The 20,549-nt window shown below is 40.1% G+C and overlaps 1 protein-coding gene across 1 annotated transcript in view; it reads right to left on the reverse strand.

The window, feature by feature from the left end:
• Positions 1 to 8,503: 8,503 nt before the first annotated feature.
• LOC116520849 (deleted in malignant brain tumors 1 protein-like) overlaps positions 8,504 to 20,549 on the reverse strand; it is a 34,176-nt gene continuing 22,130 nt past the window's right edge. Inside the window, exons 8-13 of the mRNA XM_032235260.1 lie at positions 20,211 to 20,525; positions 19,130 to 19,444; positions 14,296 to 14,625; positions 11,559 to 11,882; positions 11,335 to 11,463; positions 8,504 to 9,775 (exon numbers count right to left, since the gene is read on the reverse strand). Of these exons, the coding sequence (XP_032091151.1) occupies positions 9,612 to 9,775; positions 11,335 to 11,463; positions 11,559 to 11,882; positions 14,296 to 14,625; positions 19,130 to 19,444; positions 20,211 to 20,525 (1,577 nt within the window). The 3' untranslated portion in view covers positions 8,504 to 9,611. The remainder of the gene's footprint in view (positions 9,776 to 11,334; positions 11,464 to 11,558; positions 11,883 to 14,295; positions 14,626 to 19,129; positions 19,445 to 20,210; positions 20,526 to 20,549) is intronic.

Below are 20,549 nucleotides of genomic sequence, written 5' to 3' on the forward strand. Positions count from 1 at the left end.
GCCATGGAGCGACTCACCCGCACCCCAACTGGCAGAGCTTTTTTTCCCCTCAGTTTGGCTCTTCTTTGCCCCCCAAAGCCCTGTCCCCTCTTGGCTGCCCTCTGTGTCACCACGCCCCCTCTGTGTGCCCAGCCGATGGCCTGAAGGGGAGTGAGTGATGGCGGCATGGAGCAGCTGGCAGTGGCTACTGCTCCTGGGCTCGCTGTGGGTAGTGGGCAGTGCCCCAACTCCCCCGCCACCACTGCTGCACCTCCTCAGCAGCAGCACCTCCTACCCACAGAACCGAGACAGGGAAGAAGATCGAAAAACATGGAGCCACAGACTCACCCCCCTTTCTCCTGCTCCACAGCTCACTTCTTTGGTTGGGACCAGGGCGCGCATAGGGTGAGTGGAGTTTGTGACCAACTTTAAAGTGAATGGGGCTGTTTGTGACTAAATGTGACAGAGAATATAAAAGAATGCAAGGGAACATGGAAGTAATCTAGTCCCACCCCTTCCCAAGGCAGGAATCCTTCTTTCTCTTTGAGAGATGTCAGTGGCAGACATGAGAGAAATTGTGTGTGTGAGAGAGAGAGAGACAGAGAGAGAGAGAGAGACAGAGACAGAAAGAAAGAATGATAAAGAGAAAGAAAGTTAGAGAGAGAAAGAAAAGAAGGAAAGAAGGAAGGGAAAGAAAGAAAGTAAGTGGGGGAGAGAGAAATAAGGGAGTGAGTGAGTGAGTGAGTGAGGGAGGGAGGGAGGGAGGGAGGGAGAGAGAGAGAGAGAGAGAGTGAACTTATGATCACAATTGAGGCCAAAATTTTGTTTGCTAAGCAAGAGCATTGTTAAGTGAGTTTCACCACATTTTCCAACTTGGCCATGCCCACCTGGTCACATGACCACCAAGCCACTCCCATCTGGTCATATGACCACCAAACCACTCCCATCTGGTCACATGACCACCAAGCCACTCTCAGAAAACAGGCCACACCTACAGAATAGGTTCTAAATTTTTTTGAAACCCACCACTGTGGTGAACCTATGGCACATGTGCCAGAGGTGGCACACAGAGCCTTCTCTATGAGCACATGCGCTGTTGCCAGCTGCTCTTCTGATTTCCAGAATGCACATGCGCGCCAGCTAGCTGGTCTTCACAGTGCTGGAGCACCAGAAAATGGTCTAAAAATGGCCTGGAAAATGCCCCCAAAACAGGCCATTTTCTGGGCTTTTCTGGGCTATTTTTTCAACCGTCTTTGGGCCATTTGTCGAACATTTTTTGGCTGTTTCGGAGCCATTTTTTCAGGCCAAAAATAGCCTGAAAACATGCCCAAAAAACCAGGCATTCACACACCAGCCAGCTGGTCTTAAGGCTTCCGGTGCTCTGGTGTGCATGAAGAGCAGCTGGCTGGCATGCACATGTGCTCCGGCCAGCTGTTCTTCTGGTTTCTGGTGTTTTGGCATATGGACATGCACATGCATGCATGCATGTTCTCGTTTGGGCACCGGAAGTGCTGAAAAGGTTCGCCATCACTGGAGTATGAAAATGCTGGAAGTCAGTCCATCTTCACTTGTGAGGTGTCCCTTTCATACTTTGGATGGGCCTTTCTATAAAAGTTCATTCTCAAAACATTTTGAAATTACATTTTGCAAATTCCTAGCTGTATTTCAAAAGAAGAGGATTTCTATAGGAAAGTTAGAAATTGCAACTTGTGAAATCTTTTTTGGTAACTCCTGGCACCATATACTGCTGACTTTTGCTTTCTCTCTGGAACAAAAACATACCCAAGTAAGTCCAAAATAGGAAAACTAAATTAAAATCCCAGCCTGTGTTATAAGCATCATATAACGTAAGGTTATAGTTGAATCAAATTTGATACCTAGTAACACCATGCATTTAGTTGTGTATTCTTTGAAATGATGCAGAAGAGGTTGGCATTGCCTTTTAACAAAGCTTGTTTTTACATCTAGCCTATGGTGCGATGATTTCTTGATTTTACATCCAAATAATATAGGTAATTCTCCATTTATGACTAAAATGGAACCCAACATATCCATTGATAGACAAGACAGTTGTTAAGTTAGTTTCGCCCCATTTAAGGGCCTTTCTTGCCACAGTTGTTATCTGATTCACTGCAGTTGTTAAGTGAATCGGTCTTCCCCATTGGCTTTGCTTGTCAAAAGATTGCAAAAGAGGATTTCATGATTATGTGACCCTATGACCATAAATACATCCAGTTGCCAAGCGTCCAAATTTTGATCATGTGACTATGAGACTGTTACAATGGTTGTGAGTGTAAAAAAAAATTCATAAGTCATTTTTTTTCAATGCCATTGTAACTTTGGTCACTAAATGAATCGTTGTAAGTCAAGGTCTACTTATAATGCATTCCATTCCACTGTAAGATCAACTAAGGTTAGCTAGATGCTGACAGCCATCCATGTATAAAAAGGAGGCAAACCTTTCAATTCTACCTGTTGTCCTGCCAGTTGCAGCCTCTGATCCTTCATTACCCCAAAATACCAAGTTTTATAGTTACCATTCTCTGCTGTACAACATGTAGTCTGGCTTATCTCTAGAATCTTCTAAGCAACTTGTTTAGAATAAACAGTAAGTTCCCATATTACATAGAAGTGGAATATCTAAAGCTGTTGTTAGTAGAAAACAACTTTTAACAAATTGGGATATCTTTTCGGGGTTTTCAAGATCTTGATCACACCAGTGCATTAAGTAACAACCTCTGAAATTCTTTCTGCACTATCTCCTAGGTTCCGGAATCACCGACAGAGGAGCAGGAGCCATTCAGAATCAAGAGATCAAAGGCGAGGGGACACATGGTATTTTGCAAGGGGCTCTCAAAAAGGAGAAACCCTACAATTGTATTGACTGCGGGAAATGTTTTGTGATGCTATCAGACTTGGCGAAACATGACAACATTCACACAGGTGCCAAGGCTTTTCACTGCATGGAATGTGGGATAAGATTTAGTCAATTGTCCCACCTGACTAGACATCAGAAAATTCATGCAGGGGAAAAACTATACATGTTCACTGAATGCGGTGTATCATTTGCCCAGAGACCATCGCTGATCAGTCATTAGAGAGTCCACTCTGGAGAACAGCCTTATCATTGTTCTCATTGCCAACAGTACTTCAGCCATCAGTCAGCATTTAAAGTAGATGAACGTATCCACACGGGCCAAAAACCTTATATCTGCCTAGAATGTGGGAAAAGATTTGTTTCTTCTTCTACCCTCACAATATACAAATGGATCCATACAGGAGAAAAACCATTTTCCTGTGCCGAGTGTGGGAAACAATCCAGGGCTCTAACCTGATTTCATACCAATGGACACACTTTGGGGAAAACCCCTTTTGCTACAGATTCAGTTATCCATCGGACCTCACCCGGCACCAGAAAATTCACACAAGAGAAAAACTATTTCCTTGTGTGAAAGGAGATTCACTAGGTTTTCAGATCTCCTTGTACATCGGAGAATCCATACCAGGGAGCACCCGTGTTGCTGCCTGGAATGTGGGAGGAGATTCTGTCAGAAGAGTGCATTGGTAACACGTCTAAGAACCCACATGGAAGAGACAGCAGCAGGAAAAATCAAACAGTCACAGAAAAATAATGAACTGAAAATCTGTGACACTGAAGAAAAGGCATGCATTCCAGAAGAAACAGGAGTAAAATGCTTCAAAGGTGAAGGAGCTCACTTCAACTTGTCTTTTTGACTCCAGGTCCATCCCTTTCTCATGATCTTCTTAGGGAAGAAAGTATATAGAGAATGGGAAGAGTTCATGTATTGTTTCTTCAATAACTTCTATTCCTCCTCCAGTGACTGATCTTTCAAGGAACATTGCTGGACTTTGTCCCTAGTTTTAGGATTAGCCTGGAATATTATGGCAGTAGAAGCTGGAATATTCTGCTTTGGATTAGTACAATCAGTACAATCGAGCGGGTTCAGAAGTATTTCACAAGAAGTTTTGCACTCTTCTGTACATAATAGAACTCACTATGCTACTAGCCTTGATAACTTAGAACTGCGAAGCTTGCAGTCAGGCCTAGGTATTGCATACAAAATTATACGTAGTAATGTTTTACCTGTAAATGACTTTTTCTGTTTTAATCACAATAATACACACTAACAACCACTTTAAACTTAATATAAATCTTTCTAAACTTGACTGTAAAAAATATGATTTCTGTAATAGATTGTCAAAGTTTGGGATGCTCTACCTGATTCAGTTATTTCAGCTACAATTTTTCACAGCTTCAGTTACAAATTTACTTCCATGGATATTACATCATACTTAAGTGATTAGTAGAGGGGGTGTGCATAAGTGCACTAACATGCCTATCATATCTGTCATGGTATTTTTATTCTTTTATTCTTGCTCTCATTTTTGTTTGAAATTTTTAAATAAATAAATAAATAAAATCCTCAAACCAATCAGCCCTCAGCGTCACTTATAATGATAATGGGTTAGACTTCAATTCCTTGGATGAAGGAAGGAGGATCATAAACATATGTAAGGTATTCAGATTAGATACAGACTAAGTTAGCTGAAGTTAACTAAATCAAAACTGTGGTCTGTCTTAGTGATAGCTGAAATTTAGCTGAAGTTTAGTCCCTTAAAATTAAATGCTATAATTTATATCGTTTGTACAAAATTCTCTACAGGATTCCTCTTCTATGTTCTGATTTTCCTTCTCCTTTCCTTTCTGAAGCTGAGTTATATTTGGAGTCTCATATGTTGTTTGAGGCCACCAAGTTCTGGGACTTCCTTCTATTCATGTATCTACAACTGAAAATAATAAATATACTGTATCTGGAATGACTTCTTAATCACACAATCCTGATGGCCCACTGAAGGAACTCCCAGATTGTACCAGTCAGGAAACGGCAAGGCATTTTTCTAAATTGTGCCAAGCTGGTTTCCAAACAGGGCCAAGTAATCATCATCACTGAAGGAAACAGAACAGTCTATAAATTCTTTTACCACTGCAGACTTCAAAATTGCCACTTGCTTTATGGTTTATTTTATTCCACAGGTAGTGTTACTGTCATACAGCAGAAACTTGTTTCCTCCACGTGTATTAACATGTTTGTGAAAATTGGCTAGATGTAGGATTAGCATCAGATGTAAACCCTGTCTCTTTTGTAATACATCAACACATACATGTTCAAAATGGACAAGGTTTGGATTGTGACACTACATCCACTATCTTGTAGAGTTTGAATTCTTATATGCAGTGCTAACTCTTACAGTTCTTGAAAAAAAGTAGCAGGAGTTTCTCAACACAGTGCAATCTCTTTTATCGTTATCGGAAAATCCACAGTCTAGATGGAATGCTCTGAGGAGACCATCACTTCATCAGCAGTGATGCCTACTGTTGATCAATCAAACAAGTGAATGAAGTAACAGAACAATGACAAAGAAGGTAAAGAAGCCTATGAGTGCTTGTGGGCAAGAGATAGAAATTATGTCTAAGGGAAGCCTGCTGTCCAAGGAAAACTGATAATATGGAAGGACACCGGGCACTTCTGCTATCAAGCGGCTAAGAGGCAGATATACAAACAGATCTTATAGGAATTCTTAACTACTTAGCCTAAAGAAATCCAAAACCACTTTCAGGAAGCTGGCCCAAAGACCCAGGCAGGGAGTTTCCTGCTAAGGCTGAAGGAAGGCAAGAGAGAACAGCAGACAGTAATATTTATGCCAGTTTGTCACAATCCTGAGAACTTCAACAGCAACAAAGGAATATGGTAATGAGAATTAATATCTTCTTTAGGAATTCCATGCCTTTACATACCAATAAGCTTCACTGAAGGTTTAACTTATGCCTGAGATATAAATTTTGGAGGACAGAATATCAGGAGAATACTCTAGTGAAGAATGTGGAAGTGGGAGGACTAGGCTGCCTCTGATGTACTTCATTTTAGACATAATTTTCTTAAGCCATTTTAGAACCAGTCCCCATTAGGATGGTGTAGGAAATTATCACCCAGCCCTCTCCCAGAAAAATGAAATATCTTAGGAAATATTGAAAAGGCAGATTACCCTAGATGTGAAAAGGGAGAAACATGTTTTAAAGACAGAATAGCTCCCTGCAGCTTCCTGTTCATCCCTCTTTTGTCAATGGGCCATTAAGATTAAGCCAATCCCTTTACATAATAAAGAATTCTCCCCTTCAGTTCCAGGGTGATGGGATTAAGGCATGACTAGCCTTCACTCACTCCCCACATGGCATCTGAGAAATCAACCAAACCTGGATTCAAAACACAGCTTAGAGAGTTGCCCCTGCATGGCCCCATGGGAGTCTGACAACTAATCAGAATACAAGCTCAAGATCAAAGGCCAGAGAGGGCATAAAACCAGGGACTTTCAGCATCTCAGCCCTTCTCCTCTCTTCTTCTCTACCCAACATTGAAGCATGTGATCACCTTTTCTGTTCAGGACTCAAGCCATGTGGCCTGTCCACCATTAAACCATCTTTCCAAGCTGCCTTCATGTCTCCCGTGTCTTTCCCTCCACTTGGAGCTGAACCCAGAATGACATTTCTTTCAACAATGGGTCAGAAGCTTTTATCTGTTGTTTTGATTATGGTCGCCAAAGGAAACAAGCCAACATGATACAGATTATACTGAATCACAAACCCTACAGGAAGTTACATGGATTCCTCTAATCTTTTTTTTTTTTAGCAAGCTTCTTTGCTAGCTATAAAGGTAATAATTAACAGCTCTAAAGGATTTTCATTGAACCATATTGTTGAACTTTTCTATATTGATCCTAGGTAATTGGTAACTTTATTTTTTCTTGGTGTTTTGAAATGTATTCTCTGAAATGTTTTGAAATGCACTCTCTGAAATGAACATAACATCACCCCCACCCTCACTCATTTTGGGAATTTTTGAAGCAAATGAAACCCTAATGTTTTAAAGCTATATTTTTGGATGTTTGGAATCTACATTTCTGTGGTGTCTTAAATGCAATCCCTTAAAATTAAATGAACATAGAAGCCACGTCAATACAAGGAGATCAGGAGTGGGGCTTTGTGCTATCAAAGTTGCCATCTTGAATTTTGCACTCTGCTATGCTTGTCTCAGTTTAGATTAATTTTAAAAGCCTTTCCATTCACAAAGTGGCCAAAAACAAAACAACAAGATATTTCAGGGAGAGAAAAGACAGAAAGAGGAAGGCAACTGAAAGTGAGAGAGAGAAATGGCATCAGAGAGAGGAAAAGGGGGTGCCCCAGTTTATGACAATCCACTTTGCTCTCCTAGACTTTGTACTCTGGATCTAATGGGCCATGGAGGCCTTATTTAGTAAACAATGGTCTTCTGGCAGAGAAAGCTGGTCAATCAATAATGTCCTATCAGTATTGTTTGAAGAATTTCAACATCTAAAAGCCAAATTGTCTATGTTTTATACATTTCCTGCTACTGTAGAGACAGCAAAGACAGGCTAATAATGCTAAAACCAGAAAGCAGAAAATTATTCTGCTGAAGAAAAAGACATTCTGCATTTTCCTCTTACTAACTCAAGGAAGAACTATAATAGTATTATACCACAGATATCTTGGATTTCTGTTCTAAAATCTTGTTTCTTGAACCCATTTTTGCCAAGTCTCTGAAAGGCTATTTCCTCTGAAAAAGAAAAAAAAACCCATCTCCTCAACAATAAACTTCAAATATCTAAATTTTTAAAGACAGCGAGAATATATTACATTCATTGGAAAGACTTGGGTGAAAGATGAGTCAAAGGGTTAAGAGAAAAAAATGGAGATTAGAAAACTAATCGGGAATTTAGCTTGAATGGAAGGAACGGTTACTTTTTACGAATTGGATCAGCACTTTTCAGTACATTAAAGAGTAATTCAGTTGCATATTTGGAGAGGCCACAGTCAAATTTTAGGGGCCACCAGCTGTACACCATTTTTTTAGACAAATATTTGGATCGTTGAAATGATTTCATCAGCTACATTGATTCTTAATTATAGCTTTTTTCATCTTAAAAAAAATATGAAAAAAGTTATAAACCTTCAAACCTGCATCCCATGCTTATCTTGTGGGTTGAAATCTTTCTCATTACACACCTTCCTTCATAACTAGGATATCGACAACTTATTGATGGACAACTCTCCCCTTTTCTTTGATTTGATGTTTATTATTTCTCCCCAAAAGTGTATTTTTATACAAGAAAATTTTTTGATTATACAGATTACTCCTAATAGAAATGCTCAGAATGAAGTTACATAACAAATATTTATGTAGTTTAGCTTTAAATGTAAAATTCAATTCATCTATATCACCATAAGCAACTAAACCATTTCCCCCATTACACCAAAGGTTAAAGTAGGCAAAATTACAAATGGGAGTGAAGTTTCAGATAGACAAACATGGGATGGAAAAGAAATTCTGTACGGATTTTAAGGGGATTTTAAGGGGTATAAATGATATTACTTGTGAAAATGGCCTTTGGTACAGCCTGAAAGTATTTGCCTTTCTCTGTATTATCCTCAAAAATGCACAAAAAGGAGGGTATTTGGAAAATATATATATTTAAAAATGCTCATTTTGAGGGTACAAAAATACAATCTCCCTGAAGATGAGCTTGGCTTATGATGACAACATGGATATGTCCATGCTGGCTTTTTTAAATAGTAATACTGAGATGGTTTCTTATTGATATCTTCAGGGATTAGCCTACATCATTGAGATTTCCTGGATGTTTTTCATACAACTGTTATTATCCTTAGATTTTTTTAGATCAAATAAGGTTAGCTAGATTCTACCACTAAGGTAGCTGATGTACTTGGAGTAGTTGGATATAAAAAAGAATTCAGATATTTATAATGTAGAAAAAAATATACCCAAATGAAAGCTAAATAGGGGAATTTTAAGAAAGTTGTAAACATCAAACGTTCCTTGTCCAGCATAAAAAATATATAAAGAAAATTTTGATGGAAACAAATAAATTTTGCATACCCCTGACTCCAAGATGGACCCAATTCAGGTTGACATGTTTATCTTGATATGTTTCAGGGATTGTCTAAACTTTATAGCTCAGTTAGTTCAACTCTGCTTATATTTTGATGTGGATTTGCAGGAAAGTTGATTCAAATGTGTGATATAGGATTTGTCTACACCTTGTACAAAAGCTGTACTGTCCTATATTTTTCAGAATGAGAGGCCCTTCAACCTATTTGTATATTGGCTTTTTATTATTGTATTAGGGATTGGATCTAACTTTTTAATATGCAGCAAGTGTGATCTATGATGGTTCTAGTGAGGATATTAAATCAAATGTTGTCACTTATAATGAACAATAATGAAAACAAGGAGTTTGAAAACAATTTGCCAAAGCCCCATCTTGTAAGAATATCATGGATATCTCTTAGTACATCCATGTTGTCTTCAATCCTTGTCTAATTACTTCAATTTCTGGGATAGTGAGAATAGTTGATCAGTCCAAGGGATGCCAGCAAAAGTCTCTAAACATTCATGCTAACAACATGAGAACTGATGACATGGTTATGACATCCTGTGAGCGGATCACAGAAGGACCTATTTCTGACAGTAGCTTCTGTTTTTCTAACACTTAAACTTTTGTCCCTTCCCAGTCTGTCAGTCAGTGCTGCTTGCTGAAGGATCAGATGGGGCTTTCACAAGGCAGATGGTGTCCCCTTCAGGGTCCCCTTCAGAGGCGATTTGTTCTCTTCCCCGGCTATACATTTCTCGAAGGCCATTGACCATATTTGACCCAACACTGATGTTTTCCATGAAGGGCTCTGCAAGAACAAAGAAAAATGTTACTCCGCTTCTATTTCGATTGGATCTTCTTTTCTTCTACTTGTTTCTTCACACCTTTTAATACTGGACCATTTGAAGCATCACCTGGTTATGTGGCCATGATTTACAATGCTTCTGTTGGAAATTGGTGTTTACTTCCAGTTTCAGGGGGGGGGAAACATAGCACTCAGTGGTTTCCCTTAATGATCACAACATTAATAACTGTGGCACTTGTTTTATAACCACTGCAAAATAAGTTGTAAAATCTGGTGTGATTATATGGTGACCTAGAATCAAGTTCAGACATACTAGAGAAAAGAAACCCATGCCATCTTCTGAAACTGTGAATGTTAAAGGAGTCTGCTCACATAGAGAAAGATGGATGCTCTTTGAATGAGCTTTTTGCTGATCCAAATGGGTCAGCAATCCAAGACGTCGGAAGACATGCAACCCTAACCTATGTTTACAAAGCCTTTTCCCCTTGAATTCCTTTGATCACATAGTAAAGTTCAGAAACAAAGTAGAATGGGGCAATTCTAAAATTTTGGGCTGGACTGGGAAGTTAAAAAAAAGTCAGAAGACAATACCACTTGCTTCTATATTGCTTCAAAGAAAACTTAAAGGATGTGCACATATTATCATCAGATGTCAAGTTCAACTACCCTATATGTGTATAAATAAAGTAGGTGGATAACAATCCAATTAACTATTTTTATAGAAAAAAATATGTTATTGTGGTAGTTAAGAATAATCTAGATTACAATTTGGATTTAAGGCTATGTAGAATTTTTATGCCAATAATTATTTGAAGCATTATAGAAACAACACAAGAATGCTAGCACATGTTTCATCAGTTAGCAATTCAGATCTAAAACAATTTATCCAAATCAAAAGGAAATGAATCAATTGAAGTAGCATATTATTATTTGGCGTTTGCTATTAGAAACTATGCATATGTGCTTCTATTCCCCCCCCCCTTACACTCTCATATTAGAGTTTTGCGTTTGTTATTGGCCTGGGCCTCATGCTATGTGCGTTCAGATTGCCTTTTCTTAAAGACTATGGGACAGGATTTATAAAGCTTCAGATGTTATATTAGTTAGTGATTTATAGGAGGCATTATGTGACCAGATTCATCCTTATTGGGACTCTTCAGGCATAAGTATTCTCCAAAGCCTGTGGGTTCAAATCTCATTAAAGGGTTGAATTTAAAAAAAATTAATACGGAGGATGCCTACACCAAAAGATGTCCAACAAGGACAAAATATATAGTGTAGGGCTGTCAAACTCCTGTCCCGTGGCCCAGGTGCTTCATGCACTGGCCATACCCACACCCAGTTTAGCAAAGGGGAAAAAGTCCCAATATGTCACATGATGCCACTATAATGGCGTGAGTTCAACATACAGTGCCTTCTACTGGTCAATATCTAATGTAGCATCTAAAGGAGCAGACTTTGTTAACTATTCTGCAAATAGTGAACCTGTGTACGTAAGCAAATAAAATCTGAGGTACCCTGCCAAGTGGTCAAATGTTGAAAAACTGTTGTTAACTTCTTACCTCGTCTCTGGGTGAAAGGATTCAGTGCAGATAATTTCACACCCTTTTTCCACAGGTAAAACGATAAACCCCCGATGAGTAAAATAATAGCTAGCAAGCTTAAAATGATTGCAGCAGTTCTCCCTGAGCCTGGAAAGTGGGGAGGAAGACAAGTCAAGGGTAAGACAGCTGCATTATTGTTACCTTCCTGATCATAATTCCTAAAATTTGGACAGGATATATACCTGACTGTCCTTCACATACAGCTCCCGCGTAGGAGCCACAGATGCACTTCTTGGAACTTGTGGTTGCAGCTTGGCACTCAGCAAGGGATGATTCTGTTCCTTTACATTTCACATTATCCAGAAATGCTGGGCCCACACTCGTGCCATATTCATTGCCCTTGGGCACAGACAATGCTGAACCACAGCCCAATTGTCGACATATCACTGTGGCTTCATTAAGACTCCAACCTGAATCCCCAATAGAGAGCCAGGAGCGATTATACTTCAACTCTACTCGTCCAGTACAGGGATTGGGGCCTTTTGCTAATCGTACATCCAGGGGACCTAGAAAACAAAAGAGAGTTAACTTGATCTTCTCAACTGATATGGTGTGTCCCAGTGTTCAGTTTGAGATCATTTTAGCCACAATTAAGATTTTGGAAATATTTGGAAGGAAGAGCCAACGTCGCAACGAGATGGATGTGCGGTCTCAATGCTCTGAGACTGTAGCCAATACTTTTGCTGCTGGGTGGTCCAATTGGACCTAGACTGTCCTGAAGAGACAGTGAACAGGAAGCATAGGTCTTGCTGACCTCAGGGATATTGCAAAATCCCTGAAAGAAATAAGAGAAGTTCTTCAAGACAGTGACAAAAAATCCAGCCAAGGCTGACAAAGTCGGGGCAGCTCCAAAACAGAAGGTATTGAAAGAGAAAGTGTTTCCAGCTGGTGAGGAACTTTTACTGTTTTAAAAAGAGACTGCCTATAAAAACTTAAAATTAATCTAAATTGGAGAATAGAACAATCAAACAGCGGGATTAAATTTGGAATGATTTTGGACAGTGGTTATCTTACTTTTTAAATGCTATTTTCATGGATGGAATTTATGCAAGCCTTTTGAAACAGATGGATTAAGTTTTCTTCTTCTATTTTTTCTTTTATTGTTCTCTGTAACCTATGGACTAAAGTTTTCCCCTTTCATTGCTGTGGGTGTTTTTCTAATTCATTTAAAGATTGGATTCTCTTTTCTAACTTGAAATACAAAAAAGATATAAAAGGAATTTAGATTTTCAACAGCACTGATGCCACTCGGAGGCTGGGGGGATTTGTTGATTGGAGTTTTGTGTATTGAAAATTGAACACTTTTTTTTCCTTTACGGATTGTTTTGACTTGGCATTTCAAGGTTTTACAGAGAGTGATAAGAAGGGAAGCACACAGATGTCCCTTTGAAGTATATTTCTAATCAGAGAAAAGTGAAAACAACGTTCTTTAATTTTATTAATCTTCCAAACTAAAGCAGCAGTGTTTGTTATAATGGCACAATTTCAAAAGAAAATAGAAGTCTCAAGTTTGCAAAAAATAATTTCAGAAATACAGAAATTATCAAATACATATGAAAGAATAGAGAAAAAACTGTAATACTGAGAGCACATAACAATAACATATGATGATGAAATTGAGGATGTCTATCAAATGCAAAACGGGGTGGTTGAAACTCAAAAAATTGAAGTGGAAAATGAATAGAAAGAAATTAAACCTGCTGATATTTATGGTGATTGCTTTGTCTCTGAAAATGGAAAGAATGGAATACTGAAAGAGGAATTAAATGGAAAGGAAATCTATTCCAGAGGGCAAGATACAGAAGAAGAAGAAACTAAAGAATCTATGGATTTAAAGAGAGAAATTCTATTAGCAAAAGCATTGATAACACTGCTGACAATCAAAGATAAGATGAATAAGGAAACAGAAAGAGGGCATCAAGATTATATGAGAGATCTTATAAGCAAGGAGTTGCTAAAAGAAGTCTATACAAAGCTGACCAAGAATGTGATTAGAGGACTGGCACTACAAATGGCAGAAGATATGAGACTGTTTTGCTATTGGAAAGATACAGGTTGATAGATGGAAGAATATAATTTAAAACAAGTTAAACTTAGTGAAATTTATTGATAATAGATATAGCTTAAATAAATAACTGATAATGTAACTAAAGTATACAATGTGTAGTGTTATGATGAGTATAATTGGATATGAATATTGAATGGCACCCATGTAAGGAAGATTAGCAATCCCTTTTGATTATACATAATAATAATAATAATAATAATAATAATAATAATAATAATAATAATAACAACAACAACAACCAATTATTAACTAGTAACTAGTAACCAATGCCAAATCCGGCGAAACAACTGGCCGCTGTGGTACAATAATAATAATAATAAACTGTTAGATACAATGAAAGTTTGATTATTAGGGGGAAATTTTATGATACAGGATATAGTCAAATCAAGGAGGGATAAGAATAACAATGTATATATAGATATGGGTATAACATAAGGAAACTGGATGTAAACTTTAAACAGTGATTTGAAAAGGAGGATTAGAAAATATGTTATTAAATATTATGGATGTTTAGCTAGAATAGGACATAAGGATTAACATATTAATGCAGAAGAACTACTGCCTTCTTTGAAGAAATATATGAATAACAAACTGAAAAGCTGTAGGAAACATGTATGTTGTTTTGGCTCTAGTTATCTGCCTTCCATATTGCTTTCCTTTCTCCATATTTTCGATTGTGCATTTGAGGGTAAATACAACTCTGGAACATTTAAAGGATTTTGAGCCCTCCTTTATTCCAAACTGTAGTGGTGCGCGCACACAAACACATACACACATACATACACACACAATTACACTTTAAACTACAAGCATTTGTATTTAATTTGCAATTTCCTCCACCTGCAAGTTACCTGAGCAAACAGCACCAGCATCTTCTGAATGATCACAGTCATGCTCTCCTACGGAACGTCCTCGGCATTCTTTGATTGACATTTCTGTCCCAGTACAGTTCACGTCATCCAGGAGAATAGGGCCAGAACCTCTTCCAAAGTGTGCCCCAGAGTGGTATTCCAAAGCAATGCCACACTTTAACTGCTTACACACCACAGCTACATCTTGAAGACCCCATCCATCATCACACACAGTTCCCCATTGAGCTTGGTGAAGGACTTCAACCCGGCCTGCACAAGAATTTGGACCATCTTCCAGTCTTATCTTTGCCACATTGAGGGTAAAAGTGTCTACAGAATAAACAGATTTCATACAATTTAAACAATGTCAAGGCTTTCAATCCACTCAAATAGAGCTTTCTGTCCTCTCCTTTCTGAGGGAGAGAGGAGGAGAGAATGAGAGGAAAAGGGGGAAACAAAGAAAGAGGTAAGGAGAGGAGGATGGAAGGGAGAGAAAGAGAAGGAGGCAGGGTAGGAAGGGGAAGAGGAAGAAGAGGAGTAGTGGAAAGGTAAGGGAAGGAGAAGGGGAAGGAGAGGAGGATGGAAGGGAGAGAAAGAGAAGGAGAGAGGGTAGGAAGGGGAAGGGGAAGAGTAGGAGTAGGGGGAAATGTAGGTGAAGAAGAAGGAGAAGGAGAGGAGGAAGGAAGGAAGTAGAGAAGGGAGACAGGGAGAAAAGAAAGGGAAAATAAGGTGGTGTTACAACAGGCAGAAGGGATGGTAAATAAAGCAACCTGAACTGTATATTAAAACCTATTAAATGAAATAGCAAATGTATAAGAATGACAAATGTAAAGATGAATAACAATTATGTGAATGTATACTTAAAATGGTATGTAAGAAAATAAAAAATGCAAAAAAAGAAAACCTTTCTGAATACCTCCCCCCACCCCAAGCATGAGACAGTGTAAGTACAAAGTACCCCCAAACATGTTGTGGTAGTTGAGGGCTGGAGGAAGAAATGGAAGAGGAGAATCCTATAGGCACTTCTCTGTTTAGCCTCAGAAGAACTGACCTTCCTCTTTCACACTACCTTTTGCGTTCCTACTTGTTCTCATCCACCATTCAATTCAGAAAGAATGTCCTCTTATTCAGAGTAGACTCATGACTTCTTTTCTCAAAAGAAACCTTCCAACTCAATTGCCTCAAAATCTTTTATCTTTCAAGCATATCTTTCGGCATGAAAAAAATCTGGAAAACCACTAGACAGCAGCATCTCTCCATTACCATGTAGTGGTTACCCAGATGTTTGCAACTCAGATATACTTGGCATATTCTCTTTACCCCCATTCTTCATGAGCTGGACATCAGTGGAGGAAGAGAATTAAAAGAGAGAAAAATCAGGCCTCAGCAGATGCCAGGGAAGCATCTCAAGTCTTTCACTAACAGCAAAAACTGGGGCAACAGGAATAGCAAGAGAGAAAGAACTGGGAGCAACAGTATCCCTCCCTCCCTTCTCATTTGACAATGTTCCCATTGAGTCCCAGCACTCCAGGCAATCCCCAGAAATGGTTGTGAGCATATATACAATTTTTTGCTTTCATATAGTAATTATCCACATTTTTGTGGCCCAGATGTGGGAATCTTTCTTGGAGCAATGAGGTTTGATAGAGATGTGGGGCAAGGGAATGTGATGGAGATTTCTTGTTTCCAGGCTCTAAAAAGTCTTTCTCACTTGCCTTCATTCTACAGTACTTCTATAATTGCCTCTATCTAGCAACTTTGTAGAACATTAGAATCTTTGATGAAAAAATGAAATCGTAGGCTCATTCTGTCTGTTAGAAATGAATGCAAGAAAGGTACAGAGCAAGGAAAGTTAAGGTTTTCCAAGAAACACAGCTGAGCTAATATGGCAAAATACTTTCAATTGATTGAGGCAACTAAAATTTGGGCCAATTTATTGCCAATGTCTTTGCATCAGAAAGCTCAGTAAAGGATAAAACTGCCATCAGGAACTTAAAGGAAGATGTCAAAAATAGCTGCTGACAATGATTATTCTTTCTTTATAATCTGCAAAGTTTGCATCTCTTATGAATTAAGGGTGTCCACCTTGGCTCAACCCCATTTTTGCAATCTCAAAATACTTCTTCCAAATAGAAAATTTTGTAGTAAATGTATTGCGTTTTCTTGGCATTCGTATAGCATAGGTATACTATACATCTGTAGGACTTATGTAGGATTTAGCATGCTTCCCTAAGAATTTTTTTTTAAATACCAAGTCTGGTGAGGTCAATGCCATGCTGAGCTATGTTGAAAAGTGATGAAGCTCGGTGGCTGAAGAAAATAAGAAAATTTAGTGGTGTTGATTAAGATTCTCAATTAATCAGATAGAATTTTCTCGAAGTTGAATGATGGCAACTGGAGTTCTTTTCATTTCTTCCATAATCTGGATAGACTCATTCGGTGAATAGGTAAATTGTCACTATGGTATAAGTGTTCCAACTCCTAAATCCTTTACCCTAGGACCGTGATGGCACACATGCCAGAGGTGGCATGCAGAGCCCTCTCTATGGGCCTGCCAGCTGCTCTTCTGGTTTCCCGTGTGCACACGCATGCCAGCCAGCTGGTCTTTAGGGGCACCAGAGTGCTGCAAAATGGCTTGAAAATGGCCTGAAAAACAGCCTGGAAAAATGACTAAAGTTGGCCCCAAAACAGGCTGTTTTGGGGCCTTTTTCAGGCTGTTTTTCAGGCTGTTTTCAGGTCATTTTGAGCCATTTTGGGGGCATTTTGGGCCATTTTTCTGGCCATCTTTCAGGTCGAAAATGGCCCACAAATGGCCTGAAAACAACCTGGAAAACAGCTTGAAAAATAGATGAAAATGGCTAAAAATGGCCTGAAAATGGACAAAAAACAGGCATATGTGAGCCAGCCAGTTGGTCTTCAGGTTTCCAGTGCTCTAGCACGCGCACATGCATGCATATGCATGCACATTTCTGTTTGGGCATTAGGTGCCAAAAAGGTTTGCCATCACTGCCCTAAGTGATTCCTTAAATGTAACATCTCTGATGAATGTTTAAAGGGGTTTTAATCGTCCTGGGAGCTGATGAAACAGCAACATGAAAAGGGGAACAGGTTATATCTGAGGCTTCCACTTCTATTGAGGAAAGAATTTGTCCCTCTTTCAAAATGTGAACATTATTGTCCTCAAAACACAATAGACAATGGACTGCAAAAATATCAAACTAAGAAGTCCTAGACTCGTGATGGCAAACCTAAGGCACATGGTGCCAGAAGTGGCACGCAGACCCATTTCTCCTGGCATGTGGAGCCATCACCAGTTGCTCTTCTGGGTTTGGGTGCAGCAGCCATCTGGTCTTCACACGCATTGGCATGCCAGAAAGCAGAAGAGTAGCTGCCCGGTGCACATGCACCTGCCAGGAAAATGATCTTTGTTTCCAGTGTGCACATGCACGTCGGCCATTTGGTGATCTGGTTCCTGTCATGCATGCACATGCAAAAAACAGCAACAGGAAGAGCAATGGCTGCATATGCCAAAAGACACAGAGAGGGGCTCCCATCCATCGCTTCTTAGCAGAGTAGAGCTGTGGTCGGGCTTCCTTCCCTCCCCGCCTGAGAGTGCTTCTTGTGTGGCCCCAGCCCTCCAGTTCATGGCTCATCTATGGCCCGAAGTGCCTGGCCAGCTCAGGCACCCCAGAAAAGCAGTGGCAGCCACAAGGGGAAGGGCAGGAGTGGCTGGCCGCCTCCTGCAGCCACTCCAACACCAGCCAGAAGTGTCACTGTGACAGCTGCCGGGGGCGAGGGCGACAGCAGCAAGGATGGGCAAGGGCTTCCCTCCTTCCCCACCTGAGCGGGCTACTTGCATGGCTGCAGTCCATGGCACTGATGTGGATCCAAGGCCTGGAGTGTCTGGCTGGCTCGGGTGCTCCAGAAAAGCCAGCCAGTCCCCGCGCAGCCCCAGAAGAGCAGCAGCTGCAGCCACAGAGGGTAGGGTAGGAGCGACCGGGCAGCCACCACAGCTGCTCCCATGTCAGCAAGCCAGGCCTTTGGCGGTGTCTTTATGCAGGTAGCTTGCCTCCCTGCCAGCAGCTCCTCCAGCATCCTGGCTGGAAGCAGCAACACAACAGTCGCCGTTACCAGGGGCGAAGGGGTGGCAGTGGCGAGAATGGGCGACTGCCACCCCTTCGTCCCTTCTCCAACAGCGGCTGTTGTACTTCCACTTCCAGCCAGGATGCTGGTGGAGGAGCTGCTGGCGGGGAGGTGAGCTACCGGCATAAAGACGCCATTGAGGGCCTGACAGAATATATCCCAGTTGGAAGCAGCAGAGCTCCACACCTCAGATCCTCCTCAGAGCCATGGGCTGGAGCTGTGCAAGAAGCCTGCTTGGAAGGGAAAAAGAAGGAAAGCCCGGGTCCGCCTGTCCTTGCCATCGCCACCCCTTCGCCCCCGGTAGCAGTGGCTATTGCACTGTTGCTTCCAGCTGGGATATATTCTGCCAGGCCCTCTGTGGCATACCGGTATCAGACATGAAGGGGTGGCAGTGGTGAGGATGGGCTAATCCATAGAGTAACCAAGGGTCAGTCATGACTGAATGGCTGAAAAAAATGAGAATTCTTTCTGAATTACGCCCCAAATAATATTTCTAAATATTTCTAAAACAATGTCGCAATTTAGATGTTTATATATATGGTAGTCACTGTATATCTTGCAGGTCCTGTTTGTCATCTCCCAAGATCTCCATTGCTAGTTTACCCCCCTTTGATACATTTAATAAAGCTATGTGCTATGAAGACTAATGCAAAAATCATCACAAATCACAACTTGAATTACCATGAATTACCTGAACAAATAACACTTGCATCCTGACCATGAACACAGTTGTTTGTCCCCTGGGTATTTGCTCTGCATTCTTGAAGGGAATTTTCTGAGCCGTCACAATTAACATCATCCATCCAGATGTGGCCTAATCCAGGTCCAAAATGAGCTCCTTTTGGAGCCGATCCAGCACCTCCACAGCCCAATTGCCTGCATACAACTTCTACCTCTTTTAAGTCCCATGTCCGGTCACAGACTGTCCCCCACTCATCACTCCCAGGTGTTCGAACCTCTACTCTTCCACTGCAGCGATTCGTGCCATTGACTAGCCTGAGATTCTCTGAAAGTAAAGCAGTCAAAAGGATAAACGGATTAGCCTCTTAGAGTATGTGTTTGGAAAGATCAGGATGTGAATAAAACTTTTCCCAAGAGACACGAAGCATTTTCAAACTGAGCTGGACCTACAATGGTCTTCAGAGAGGCCAGCAAGAACAGAACAATTGAGAGAGATGATTTGCTTCATAAACATATGCTTTGCTTCAGATTATGGAGATACATCAGTATTATTTTTACTAAATTCTCTCTATCTTTGACCGATTGTAAATATGACAGATTATACCAATATGTTTCCAGTGTGTACCTGAGTCTTCTTTAGTTTTCTTCTCTTGTTGGAATTGATTATAGCACATGACCACATACCACTCTTTCTAAAAATTAGAGTTACCCTGAGGTAGATGGCCAATAAATTTTATAAATAAATAAATAAAATAAATAAACAATCTCTTTTTCCTGAGGAAAAATTGGATGGCAAAATATAAGAAGAGACTGGACTGGCTAAGATCAAATACCAATCTAGTCAATATCCTATTTCACACAATAGTGAAACAGATGCCCTTGTGAAATCCACAAGAAGAACATCAGTGCAATAGTATATTAATCCTACTGGGTCTTATTCAGAAGACTTTGGTGGAGAACATGAGACAATTTACATAGTAGTTCAAACCAGTAACTTATCTAATGATCAGGAATCGTTGAAGATTGGAAATCAGTCTGATTATCTGTCCTTATTTTACTTTCTCCTAATATAGAATACATGTTCAAGTTACCTGAACATACGACACCAGCATCTTCCCCGTGGTTACAGTCATTGGTTCCCCAAGGCTTAGCCTTGCAAGAAGTGAGGGAAGTTTCACTTCCTGTGCATTCAACATCATCCAGCCAGATAGCATCATTTCCTCGACCAAACCGAGCTGAACGAGGGGCAGAAATGGCTGATCCACAATCAAGATACCGACACACAACAACAGCTTCATTCAAGTCCCAGTTGTCATCACAAACGGTCCCATACTGCTGGAGATGAAATACCTCTACCCTCCCGGTACACCGGTGAGAGCCATTGACTAGTTTGAGCTCTACTGGATCTGAAAAGATAGACGATATTATCA

The sequence above is a fragment of the Thamnophis elegans genome, chromosome Z, assembly GCF_009769535.1.
Source record: "Thamnophis elegans isolate rThaEle1 chromosome Z, rThaEle1.pri, whole genome shotgun sequence".
NCBI classification, from domain to species: domain Eukaryota; kingdom Metazoa; phylum Chordata; class Lepidosauria; order Squamata; family Colubridae; genus Thamnophis; species Thamnophis elegans.